Source organism: Bacillus rossius, chromosome 14 (genome assembly GCF_032445375.1).
Source record: "Bacillus rossius redtenbacheri isolate Brsri chromosome 14, Brsri_v3, whole genome shotgun sequence".
Lineage (NCBI taxonomy): Eukaryota > Metazoa > Arthropoda > Insecta > Phasmatodea > Bacillidae > Bacillus > Bacillus rossius.
In genome coordinates this window covers 18144817-18157269 of record NC_086341.1, presented here as the reverse complement: position 1 = coordinate 18157269, position 12453 = coordinate 18144817, and the positions used below count along the sequence as shown (strand labels likewise).

At 44.5% G+C, this 12453-nt stretch overlaps 1 protein-coding gene across 1 annotated transcript in view; it reads left to right on the top strand.

Moving 5' to 3' along the window:
- The window catches only part of LOC134538691 (junctophilin-1), a 386273-nt gene that overhangs the window by 342904 nt on the left and 30916 nt on the right, over positions 1–12453 (top strand). The window contains exon 9 of the mRNA XM_063380120.1: positions 7238–7441. Within this exon, the coding sequence (XP_063236190.1) occupies positions 7238–7441 (204 nt within the window). The remainder of the gene's footprint in view (positions 1–7237; positions 7442–12453) is intronic.

Sequence of the window (12453 nt, the reverse complement as noted above, 5' to 3'; positions counted from 1 at the left end):
ACACGCAACGTTTTGTACACAGTTTTGACTGCGCAGGCAAAACTGTGCAAACAAAAGGTTGCAGTAAGTTTAGCCGTGTCCACACAACACAGTTTGCAGCCAAGTTTTATCCTATAAGTTGCGAGAATTCCTTACCTTGGACAATACTTGCCGGAATACCGACCTCAAAGAATTATTTATTTTTTTTGTGATTTTATCTCTGTTAGCCGCGATGTCAACCTCTTTGTATTTTTGCACAAGTGCTTCATACGCTTGACTTTTTTTGTCCCTATCGCTATAATCTTTTGATTTGACCCGCCACAAACACGGAAAGGACTTGTACAGACCAATGAACTCTTTTAGAAATTCACGTGAACACTGTCGCAAATCGGTCATCGTTGAACTGTTCCGGCCCAAATACCGACGGAGAACTGAGCCCCGTGTACGGAGAAGACGGAGGAAGTGTCCACACGCTACGACATGTCTGTGCAGGTCGACTAAACTGCGCGGACATAAATGCTCTTGGCCACAGTTTTCCTTCTCCCGTGTTCCGTCTCCGCGCAGTTAACAAAAACTGCGGCAGTTTTTCCTGTCTACACGCTACGTCTTGTCTACAACGATGTGACCTGCGCAGGTAAACCGTTGCGTGTGCAGGGCCGCAACTAGAGTCTCTGGCACCCGGGGCATTTTTTTAAACATACCACACCAATAAAGCGGGGGGTCCGGGGGCCCTCCCACGGAAAAATGGTGCTTTTTAAGCATGTTCCATACCTACATGTAACAGTTTCTGTGCTACTGTACCTTCCATGCATGAGCCCACTATGTCCACAAAGTAGTCCGTATAATCACTAGACTTGTTCATTAAGAGGCCATGTCAGTAAATGTTTATTTCCAATATTCTGCTCTAGAAGTTCTCTCTTTTAACAGTGAGATTTAGTGGCTTATTCAACCGAAGTAACTGTAGCCGCAGCGCGTGATAAAGCTACGAAAAATGTATCTGGTTCCTCGACAATCTGAGAGGATGACAATCTGACCGGCGGCTCACTAGTAAATTGCGGATGCAGGGATTCAGAGTCAAGAAGCCTCACATTTACAACTGTAGTATGAGTCGTATCTAAAAATTTTAATACTTTAAACGTATCGGAATACAATTAATCTTCAAACATGTGGTAATTATTCTTTATCTGGATGTAATATTCCGTGAAAAATAATGTTAGTTGACATTAAACAGTATACGAAATTCATCATGTAACGTTTTAAAAGGATAATAACATAAATTCATATGCTTAGATATTGCATATGCATTACACACAATCTAAATACTATCTCACTTAAGTCAGACTACCTAATTTTTTACAATGCACCATCATACAGTTTAACAGAGGTAGGAGAACTTCTTATCGACGTTGTTTCAAAGAATTAAAATTTACAAATATTACTATTTATCTTATTACGATATGTATTTTTATGAATACGAATTTACAAAAAAAATATTGAATTGATTACATTACACTAACAAAACTTAATTTTATATATTGCTGCAGCATATTAGAAGACGAAATAACTCACAAGACTAACATTAAGAGGGCTGCATTACAAATTTATTTTACAGAGGAGAAAATATCCTTTAAAGATATTTCATTACCTCATTGATTACTTAATACTGCCGTTGGTGTGATCGTTGATATAAAGTATTGAAAAAATATATTCCATTATGTTTATGTAAATATTTAGAAAACATTATTGCTTATAGATGCTCATTATTTAAATAATAAAGAATCTTTTACTTTTATGTACTGAACAAACAAAATACTTATAAGTTAATAAGAATAAGCTTAGTTGAGTAACATCTTCAATTTGTATTGAATTCAATGTACATAACGAAAGTCATGTACAATGAATGCAACTGATTGAATTCAATAAATATTTGATCTTGTGAAACGGCCATAATGGTGATGTCGATAATTAAAGATGCTTACATGCATTTTGAGAGTCCGTATAAAGCCTATTGCAATTCTATAAGTATACATTAAAATGCTTTTAAAATAGACACGTGTAATATAATTACAACTTGTTTAAGTACGATCATCAAAAAAAATAATGAAAATCCTTTAACAGTAAGTTATGTTTTATAAGATTTTAACAAAACACACATACCATAAGAGATTTTTTATCATGCCACATAATTCAACACAAAATACTCATTTCAGTAAGCACTACGTAAAATTAACTTCTATTTTTATGCTGATAACTTTGCATTGTTTTATATATCATTATTTCTAACTTTAAATATTCCCTACACATTAACTGAAATTAATTATCTACAGAGTCTTAGCAAATGTTGGTCTGTACCACATACAGTTCGTACGATATCTATGTGAAACACATACAGTTCATTATTAGTAATTTCAATTATATTTCCATGAACATAATGAAATTAGTATAGGGGCTAGGTTGTTCACTGTTGAGTACTTCTGAAGTATTTTCATTGTGAGTTAACATACATACCAAATGCCATTCTTCCAGTAAAGTTACAAAGAAGACAACAAGATAATATAAGTATGTATGTAGTACCATATTTTAAACTCCTATTAAATGAATAATAACTCAATCTCTTTTATGGACTATTAAGTAATAATTTTTATTGCTGTTATTTGTAATTTTAATAAAATTACAACTAACAAATAAGTAAAATATATAATTACGTGCGATATAGTGTGACATTTTTACTTGGACGGCAACGAATATAATAAAATGTCTATGACAATGTTAATTTTACTCATTATTATGGAAAGAAACAAAATGGGCAGATAAGCATATTCTACACTAACATTTAAAAATGCTCAATTAAAAATGAACATTTCTTCCCGATGACAAACAAAAATGTTGTATGGTCGCGAATAATACATTCGTATGGCATCACATCAGCGGAATATTCCCTTGGCATAAATGTGTGAAGTCTGTGGCACTTGTGGAGAAGTAAACCTTCGCTCGAACACAAAAACAAATGATGGAACAGCTTTCTTTTTTTTTGATGGGATGTGCAATCGGAGACCCCTGGGGTGGTTGAAGAGTGTCAGGTGGGTCGCCAGACCAGATAGTACTAAAAGCTCAGGGGCTGAGGATAGAAAAGGCCTATCTCCAAATTATTAAGTATAAATGTTGTCATGTAATAGTTAAAGACTTGGTTACAACCAGGTTTTTAAACCCATCATGATCATGAAGACACTGATCAAAAGGTAATGTGCAATACATTTCAATGGCCTTTTCAGTTTTTGCTAAATAATTATAAATATAAGCAAAATTTCACTGTATCTGGACAAATCAAAATATTGATAATATTATTTTGATCACATACATAATATATAATATGATAACTAAATTTGAAAAAAGCGGTTATGTTAAATTTATTGTATACTTTCAGTAGGCAAAATTTCCGGCCCCTACCTCTTATAGACTTTGAGAAAAACTGTCTTTTAAAATAACATTGATATAGATAGGAGCGCAAATTTGTGACACGGCCTCTTAAATTGTCGTCTTAAATGTTTTTTTAAAGATTCAAATTCAACTTGCGAGACCTTTTTGCAGCAAATATTTTGATGATATCATCATAGCAAATAGTGGATGCTCTTCCTCAGCAAGTGGTACCACCCTCTCTGACAACATTGTACTGTATTCGTATAGAGGACGCATTAAAACTTTCTAACTTTCTCCCTTTACAATTTTTTTTTTATGTTAATGATGAACTTAACATTTTTCTCAGAGTATTTTAAAATAAATATGTTGAGACGTTATATTGTAAATCAGATTAGACATTCCTGGCATGCAAGTTAAAAAAAAAAACTTTTTACCAGTTACCAGTTGTAGTAGTAGTAGTTCGGCGCCCCCACAGCTTTGCGCCCGGGGCGTATGCCCCGCTTGCCTTCCCCCCCCCCCCCTCCCCAGTAGTTGCGGCCCTGTGCGTGTGGACCGGCCTTTAGTCGTCGGCGCGTCCGCGTGAAGCGCCGTCGTGCGCTGGCGCCGGAAGCGGTTCTCGAGGTCGCCGCCAGGGTCGCGGCTGTGCAGCCACGCGCCCCGTGCGTGCTAGACGCCGACGCCGCGACGACGCCGCGAGTGAGACAGAACGGCCCGTAATTCGCCGCGTGCGCGCGCGCGCGCCTGGAATACTGATCGCCTTCAGCCGCTCCCGAGGTCGACCTCTTTAGCGGCCGGGCGCCGGTACGACCGTGAAACAGAATCTCGACTCGTTTTGTGGTCGAGTAGTTTTCTCTCGACGCCGATGCTTTTGCCCTCAATACTTTTGTATTCGATACTTTTACTTTTGCAGGTGTAAAGAATCATCATATAAATAATATATATATTTTTTTACAAATATTTGATATTAACTTTGAAAGATTTGTGAAATGGGAGTGCATGACTTGATGTAAGCTTTTGGACCATATTCCTGTTGTGGAGTATTGTGTGGCGTTAAATCCCGACAACAGCAATTTTTTGCTTAGTTTGTGTTTTTTTTTTTTTGTAGTTTTCTTCTACAGACATACATGTGCTAAGCAATGGCGTATGTACAAAATCTTAAATCAAATATATATGAGCTGATATAAATCTGGATGTATGGGTAAGTTCCACCGGGACAATCATTTTTATTTTTTATTTTATTTTGACAAATTTTTAATTCTTCGTTTACTGGCATTCAGTTGGCTTTTTGAGTTCTTGTTTGTTTGATTTATTCATTAATCGCTGTTGTAATTTTGTTGTCCAGTGTGGAAATTTAATGGCTAGGCATGGATACTTCTCACTCGATGATACGGGTATCGATGCTTTTCGTTCGATGCCGTGTCCCAGCGTACGCGCCTTGACATACTGATCGCTGCAAGCTCGAAGGTCATCTTCGAGATAGTTACGTCTGTTACGCTCGCCAGACGCGGATATGCTTCTTGGAATAAAACACCTCGATTACGGAAAGCCTAAGACCAGAACCCCCCCCCCCCTTCCCTCGCCATTTCCCAGCCCGTTCCTCCTCCTCGTTCAAAACAGTTCTAAACTCTACTGCTCTAACCCCCATCACAGCAATGGTGGATAACATAAACACCCCCCCCCCCCCACTCCACCCTACCCCAATCGAAGTTTTCGTAAATGGGAACGTTAGTTGAAAACTTTGCCTCATTTTTAAAATATTGAACGATTCAAGAGAAGAAGCTCCTGTTTGATAGTTTGACTCGCAAGATAACGGCATCACGCAGTTGACTGACTTGTGAATTTAAACACTTTACAATTCCTGCACTTAAAAAAATATATATTGTATTATGTTGCTAACTGTAAGACATTAAATTAATGCTACTGGCCGTTCATATGAGTCATGTATCCATACTCACAAATAGGGAGTGTTGTCTGGAAGTTTATTCAAAAGTTGTTTTCTTTGAAAAAAAAAATGCGTAGTATCAAAAAAAAAGTCCAGCATAAGACGCTTGCTTGTTTGGTTAGAGTAGTCAATCTTGTTGCAAAGTGTTCAAACAAAAAATTAAAAAAAAAAAAAATTCTAATCGATTATACAAAAAAAATAAATCTTTAAACGCAGTTAGGGCATTGGCAGGATTATTAACGTTCATAACGATTTCGTTAGTTTTTTTCCTTGGACTATTTTTTTCTTAGACTGTTTTCTTTTCATTGTTTTTAAACATATCGTAGATATCTACAAAGGTTTTAAGAGACCAACGTGAGGATATTTTTCTAAGCATCAACCACGTCAAACTAAAATCTGAAATTCTGAAATCCAAAACGAATTCATTAATATTCATTGATACACAATTTTTTTTGAAGTCTAGAAAAATATCCAGCTGTAATTTGATGATTTTATATTGTTTTTCTTCACAATTTAGCTGTGCAAAAATTTTTTTTTCAAAATTATATAATTATATATATATTTATATAATTATATATATAATACACACTTTGGTTTTGGAAATAAATTTTTTAAAATCCCCCCCCCCCTAAAAAAAATAAAAAAAGGACACTGGTTAAAAATTATCCAGGGATTTTCGCATGTTCATGATTACCTTCTTATATTTACTGGAACTAAGTTTTATTATACTTTGAACATCAATGAACTATAATAATCCTGGTATATTGTCAAAACATTCTTAAGTTTACAGCTAAAACACTTTGCTTTTTTTTCCCCACGTGCGTGTTTACCTTGTTTAGAACGGAACATACAGCCTGGAAGTTGTATTATGTTGTTTTTTCTGCGAAGATCCTGCTGTGTGATATTACATACTAAGAAATCTGTATTTAAGGTAAATACTTAATTAAAATTCCAGGAATTCACAGTAATATTTTCATAAGAACTACAATTTACAATTGAATCAGGAAATTTGCATACAAAAGAACTAACACGTGACAGGTCTCTCAAAAAATTAACATATTTATTTAAACTTTGTTTGCGTCCATAAATATTGCAAAGTTCTGTCCAAGTAATCATTTTTATTAAGTATTTTTTAAAAAATTTTTTAAATCAATCTGTTGTATTCGAATAATCGAAATAAATTTTTTTGAGGGGATTGGTAAAACTATGAGGGGGAAAAACATTAGTTGGAAAACTGGTGTCCAAATGTGCTTATTTAGAATGCAATGCATATTTACCCAGGTTAATTCTTGAAACCTGGTAGTTAGGGATGCACAAAACAACTCTACTGCCTCCTCATCGTGAAAAGATACAGCTAGAGTTGTGATGTTCAGGATTATTTTGTATTTGATTTTCATTCGAAACGCGATTTAAAATAATATCGTGGACATAAAAGCATTGCTGGTTTTTACACCTGTTGTAGGATAAACTCAAAAACTTAACTTTCGTCATATTCTCTGGATTATCGGTTTAGGTTCATCGTTTGCTTCGTCAGCGTGTCGCAGAGTTGTCCAAGGTTGCAACTGCCTCGTCGTTGTCAGACAACTTTTATCTTCACTGATGAAAAATTTCCACAACTAAATTCCTCCAACGAAATCAGTTCCTGTCTAGGCATGTAACATTTGACTTAAGGTTGATGCGTTGTTCGCAGTGTGTTTCTTAAGACATATTTACTGAACATTCTGAGAGTTGTATGACAACCAATGTAAATCAGCAGTTACCGGTGTCCATGATAACATATTTTAATCATATTTAACCTGTTTTGAGATTATCTTGATGTACTGCTCACCCCGTGATTTGAACTTTGCAATAACGCTGAGCGAGTGAAGAAAATTCAAGCCCGTGTATGCGTTGCCGCAGGCCATGCCCGTCCCGACTACGACGTTGCAGCGCAAGAAGAGCCTGCCAGACGTGCAGGCGCTGCCCAAGGCGACGGACCCCATGTCGCGCGAGGAGGTGTCCGTGCTGAGCTCTGCCCGCCGCGAGGAGGTCAGGAGGATGCACGAAGAAGCGGAGCGGCTGCGCGCCAACCCGCTCCTCTACCTCGTCAGTCCGCACGTCAAGGTCTGTACGCTGCCCGCTTCCTCGGTGTGCCGAGTGTCTTCCTGCTCCTCTTCATCATCTGTCCGCATTCTTCCTGCTAGCTGCACGCCAACCCGTTCCTCTTCAACATCTGTCCGCATTCTTCCTGCTAGCTGCGCGCCAATCCGCTCCTCTACCACGTCAGTCCGCACATCAAGGTCTGTACGCTGTCTGCTTCCTCGGTGTGCCGAGTGTCTTCCAGCTCCTCTTCATCATCTGTCCGCATTCTTCCTGCTAGCTGCGCGCCAGCCCGCTCCTCTACCTCGTCAGTCCGCACATCAAGGTCTGTACGCTGTCTGCTTCCTCGGTGTGCCGAGTGTCTTCCAGCTCCTCTTCATCATCTGTCCGCATTCTTCCTGCTAGCTGCGCGCCAGCCCGCTCCTCTACCTCGTCAGTCCGCACGTCAAGGTCTGTACGCTGTCCGCTTCCTCGGTGTGCCGAGTGTCTTCCCGCTCCTCTTCATCATCTGTCCGCATTCTTCCTGCTAGCTGCGCGCCAGCCCGCTCCTCTTCATCATCTGTCCGCATTCTTCCTGCTAGCTGCGCGCAAACCCGCTCCTCTACCTCGTCAGTCCGCACGTCAAGGTCTGTACGCTGCCCGCTTCCTCAGTGTGCCGAGTGTCTTCACGCTCCTCTTCATCATCTGTCCGCATTCTTCCTGCTAGCTGCGCGCCAACCCGCTCCTCTACCTCGTCAGTCCGCACGTCAAGGTCTGTACGCTGCCCGCTTCCTCGTTGTGCCGAGTGTCTTCCCGCTACTCTAAATCATCTGTCCACATTCTTCCAGCTAGCTGCGCGCCAACCCACTCCTCTTCATCAACTGTCCGCATTCTTACTGCTAGCTGCGCGCCAACCCGCTCCTCTACCTCGTCAGTCCGCACGTCAAGGTCTGTACGCTGCCCACTTCCTCGGTGTGCCGAGTGTCTTCCCGCTCCTCCTCATCTGTCCGCGTTCTTCCTGCTAGCTGCGCGCCAACCCGCTCCTCTACCTCGTCAGTCCGCACGTCAAGGTCTGTACGCTGCCCGCTTCCTCGTTGTACAGAGTGTCTTCCCGCTCCTCTACATCATCTGTCCACATTCTTCCAGCTAGCTGCGCGCCAACTCGCTCCTCTTCATCATCTGTCCGCCTTCTTCCTGCTAGCTGCGCGCCAACCCGCTCCTCTACCTCGTCAGTCCGCACATCAAGGTCTGTACGCTGTCCGCTTCCTCGGAGTTCCGAGTGTCTTCCCGCTCCTCTTCATCATCTGTCCGCGTTCTTCCTGCTAGCTGCGCGCCAACCCGCTCCTCTTCATCATCTGTCCGCATTCTTCCTGTTAGCTGCGCGCCAACCCGCTCCTCTACCTCGTCAGTCCGCACGTCAAGGTCTGTACGCTGTCCGCTTCCTCGGAGTTCCGAGTGTCTTCCCGCTCCTCTTTATAATAATTCCGCATTCTTCCTGTTAGCTGCGCGCCAACCCACTCCTCTTCATCATCTGTCCGCATTCTTCCAGCTAGCTGCGCGCCAACCCGCTCCTCTACCTCGTCAGTCCGCACGTCAAGGTCTGTACGCTGCCCGCTTCCTCGGAGTTCCGAGTGTCTTCCCGCTCCTCTTTATCATAATTCCGCATTCTTCCTGTTAGCTGCGCGCCAACCCACTCCTCTTCATCATTTGTCCGCATTCTTCCAGCTAGCTGCGCGCCAACCCACTCCTCTTCATCATCTGTCCGCATTCTTCCTGCAAGCTGCGTGCCAGCCCGCTCTTCTACCTCGGCAGTCCACATGTCAAGGTCTCTACGGTGTCCGCTTCCTCTTTGTGCCCAGTGTCTTCACGCTCCTCTTCATCATCTGTCCGCATTCTTCCAGCTAGCTGCGCGCCAACCCGCTCCTCTTCATCATCTGTCCGCATTCTTACTGCTAGCTGCGCGCCAACCCGCTATTCTACCTCGTCAGTCCGCACGTCAAGGTCTGTACGCTGCCCGCTTCCTCGTAGTTCCGAGTGTCTTCCCGCTCCTCTTTATCATAATTCCGCATTCTTCCTGTTAGCTGCGCGCCAACCCGCTCCTCTACCTCGTCAGTCCGCACGTCAAGGTCTGTACACTGTCCGCTTCCTCGGAGTTCCGAGTGTCTTCCCGCTCCTCTTTATCATAATTCCGCATTCTTCCTGTTAGCTGCGCGCCAACCCGCTTTTCTACCTCGTCAGTCCGCACGTCAAGGTCTGTACACTGTCCGCTTCCTCGGATTTCCGAGTGTCTTCCCGCTCCTCTTTATCATAATTCCGCATTCTTCCTGTTAGCTGCGCGCCAACCCGCTTTTCTACCTCGTCAGTCCGCACGTCAAGGTCTGTACACTGTCCGCTTCCTCGGAGTTCCGAGTGTCTTCCCGCTCCTCTTTATCATAATTCCGCATTCTTCCTGTTAGCTGCGCGCCAACCCGCTTTTCTACCTCGTCAGTCCGCACGTCAAGGTCTGTACACTGTCCGCTTCCTCGTAGTTCCGAGTGTCTTCCCGCTCCTCTTTATCATAATTCCGCATTCTTCCTGTTAGCTGCGCGCCAACCCGCTCCTCTACCTCGTCAGTCCGCACGTCAAGGTCTGTACACTGTCCGCTTCCTCGGAGTTCCGAGTGTCTTCCCGCTCCTCTTTATCATAATTCCGCATTCTTCCTGTTAGCTGCGCGCCAACCCGCTTTTCTACCTCGTCAGTCCGCACGTCAAGGTCTGTACACTGTCCGCTTCCTCGGAGTTCCGAGTGTCTTCCCGCTCCTCTTTATCATAATTCCGCATTCTTCCTGTTAGCTGCGCGCCAACCCGCTCCTCTACCTCGTCAGTCCGCACGTCAAGGTCTGTACGCTGCCCGCTTCCTCGGTGTGCCGAGTGTCTTCCCGCTCCTCTTAATCATAATTCCGCATTCTTCCTGTTAGCTGCGCGCCAACCCGCTCCTCTACCTCGTCAGTCCGCACGTCAAGGTCTGTACGCTGCCCGCTTCCTCGTAGTTCCGAGTGTCTTCCCGCTCCTCTTTATCATAATTCCGCATTCTTCCTGTTAGCTGCGCGCCAACCCGCTCCTCTACCTCGTCAGTCCGCACGTCAAGGTCTGTACGCTGCCCGCTTCCTCGTAGTTCCGAGTGTCTTCCCGCTCCTCTTTATCATAATTCCGCATTCTTCCTGTTAGCTGCGCGCCAACCCGCTTTTCTACCTCGTCAGTCCGCACGTCAAGGTCTGTACACTGTCCGCTTCCTCGGAGTTCCGAGTGTCTTCCCACTCCTCTTTATCATAATTCCGCATTCTTCCTGTTAGCTGCGCGCCAACCCGCTCCTCTACCTCGTCAGTCCGCACGTCAAGGTCTGTACGCTGCCCGCTTCCTCGGTGTGCCGAGTGTCTTCCCGCTCCTCTTTATCATAATTCCGCATTCTTCCTGTTAGCTGCGCGCCAACCCGCTTTTCTACCTCGTCAGTCCGCACGTCAAGGTCTGTACACTGTCCGCTTCCTCGGAGTTCCGAGTGTCTTCCCGCTCCTCTTTATCATAATTCCGCATTCTTCCTGTTAGCTGCGCGCCAACCCGCTTTTCTACCTCGTCAGTCCGCACGTCAAGGTCTGTACGCTGCCCGCTTCCTCGTAGTTCCGAGTGTCTTCCCGCTCCTCTTTATCATAATTCCGCATTCTTCCTGTTAGCTGCGCGCCAACCCGCTCCTCTACCTCGTCAGTCCGCACGTCAAGGTCTGTACACTGTCCGCTTCCTCGGAGTTCCGAGTGTCTTCCCGCTCCTCTTTATCATAATTCCGCATTCTTCCTGTTAGCTGCGCGCCAACCCGCTTTTCTACCTCGTCAGTCCGCACGTCAAGGTCTGTACGCTGCCCGCTTCCTCGGTGTGCCGAGTGTCTTCCCGCTCCTCTTTATCATAATTCCGCATTCTTCCTGTTAGCTGCGCGCCAACCCGCTTTTCTACCTCGTCAGTCCGCACGTCAAGGTCTGTACGCTGTCCGCTTCCTCGGAGTTCCGAGTGTCTTCCCGCTCCTCTTTATCATAATTCCGCATTCTTCCTGTTAGCTGCGCGCCAACCCGCTTTTCTACCTCGTCAGTCCGCACGTCAAGGTCTGTACGCTGCCCGCTTCCTCGGTGTGCCGAGTGTCTTCCCGCTCCTCTTTATCATAATTCCGCATTCTTCCTGTTAGCTGCGCGCCAACCCGCTTTTCTACCTCGTCAGTCCGCACGTCAAGGTCTGTACGCTGCCCGCTTCCTCGGTGTGCCGAGTGTCTTCCCGCTCCTCTTTATCATAATTCCGCATTCTTCCTGTTAGCTGCGCGCCAACCCGCTTTTCTACCTCGTCAGTCCGCACGTCAAGGTCTGTACACTGTCCGCTTCCTCGGAGTTCCGAGTGTCTTCCCGCTCCTCTTTATCATAATTCCGCATTCTTCCTGTTAGCTGCGCGCCAACCCGCTTTTCTACCTCGTCAGTCCGCACGTCAAGGTCTGTACACTGTCCGCTTCCTCGTAGTTCCGAGTGTCTTCCCGCTCCTCTTTATCATAATTCCGCATTCTTCCTGTTAGCTGCGCGCCAACCCGCTCCTCTACCTCGTCAGTCTGCACGTCAAGGTCTGTACACTGTCCGCTTCCTCGGAGTGCCGAGTGTCTTCCCGCTCCTCTTTATCATAATTCCGCATTCTTCCTGTTAGCTGCGCGCCAACCCGCTCCTCTACCTCGTCAGTCCGCACGTCAAGGTCTGTACGCTGCCCGCTTCCTCGGTGTGCCGAGTGTCTTCCCGCTCCTCTTCATCATCTGTCCGCGTTCATCTTGCTAGCTGAGCAATAATTGGTTCCATTACCTCATCGGTCCGCGTTCTTTCTTCTAGCTGAGCTATAAATGTATAAATGGTTCCTCTACCTCATCGGTCCACGTTATTCCTGCTAGCTGAGCAATAAATGGTCCTCTACGTCATCGGTCCTCGTTCTTCCTGCTAGCTGAGCTATAAATGGTTCCTCTACCTAATCGGTCGGCATTCTTCCTTCTAGCTGAGCAATAAATGG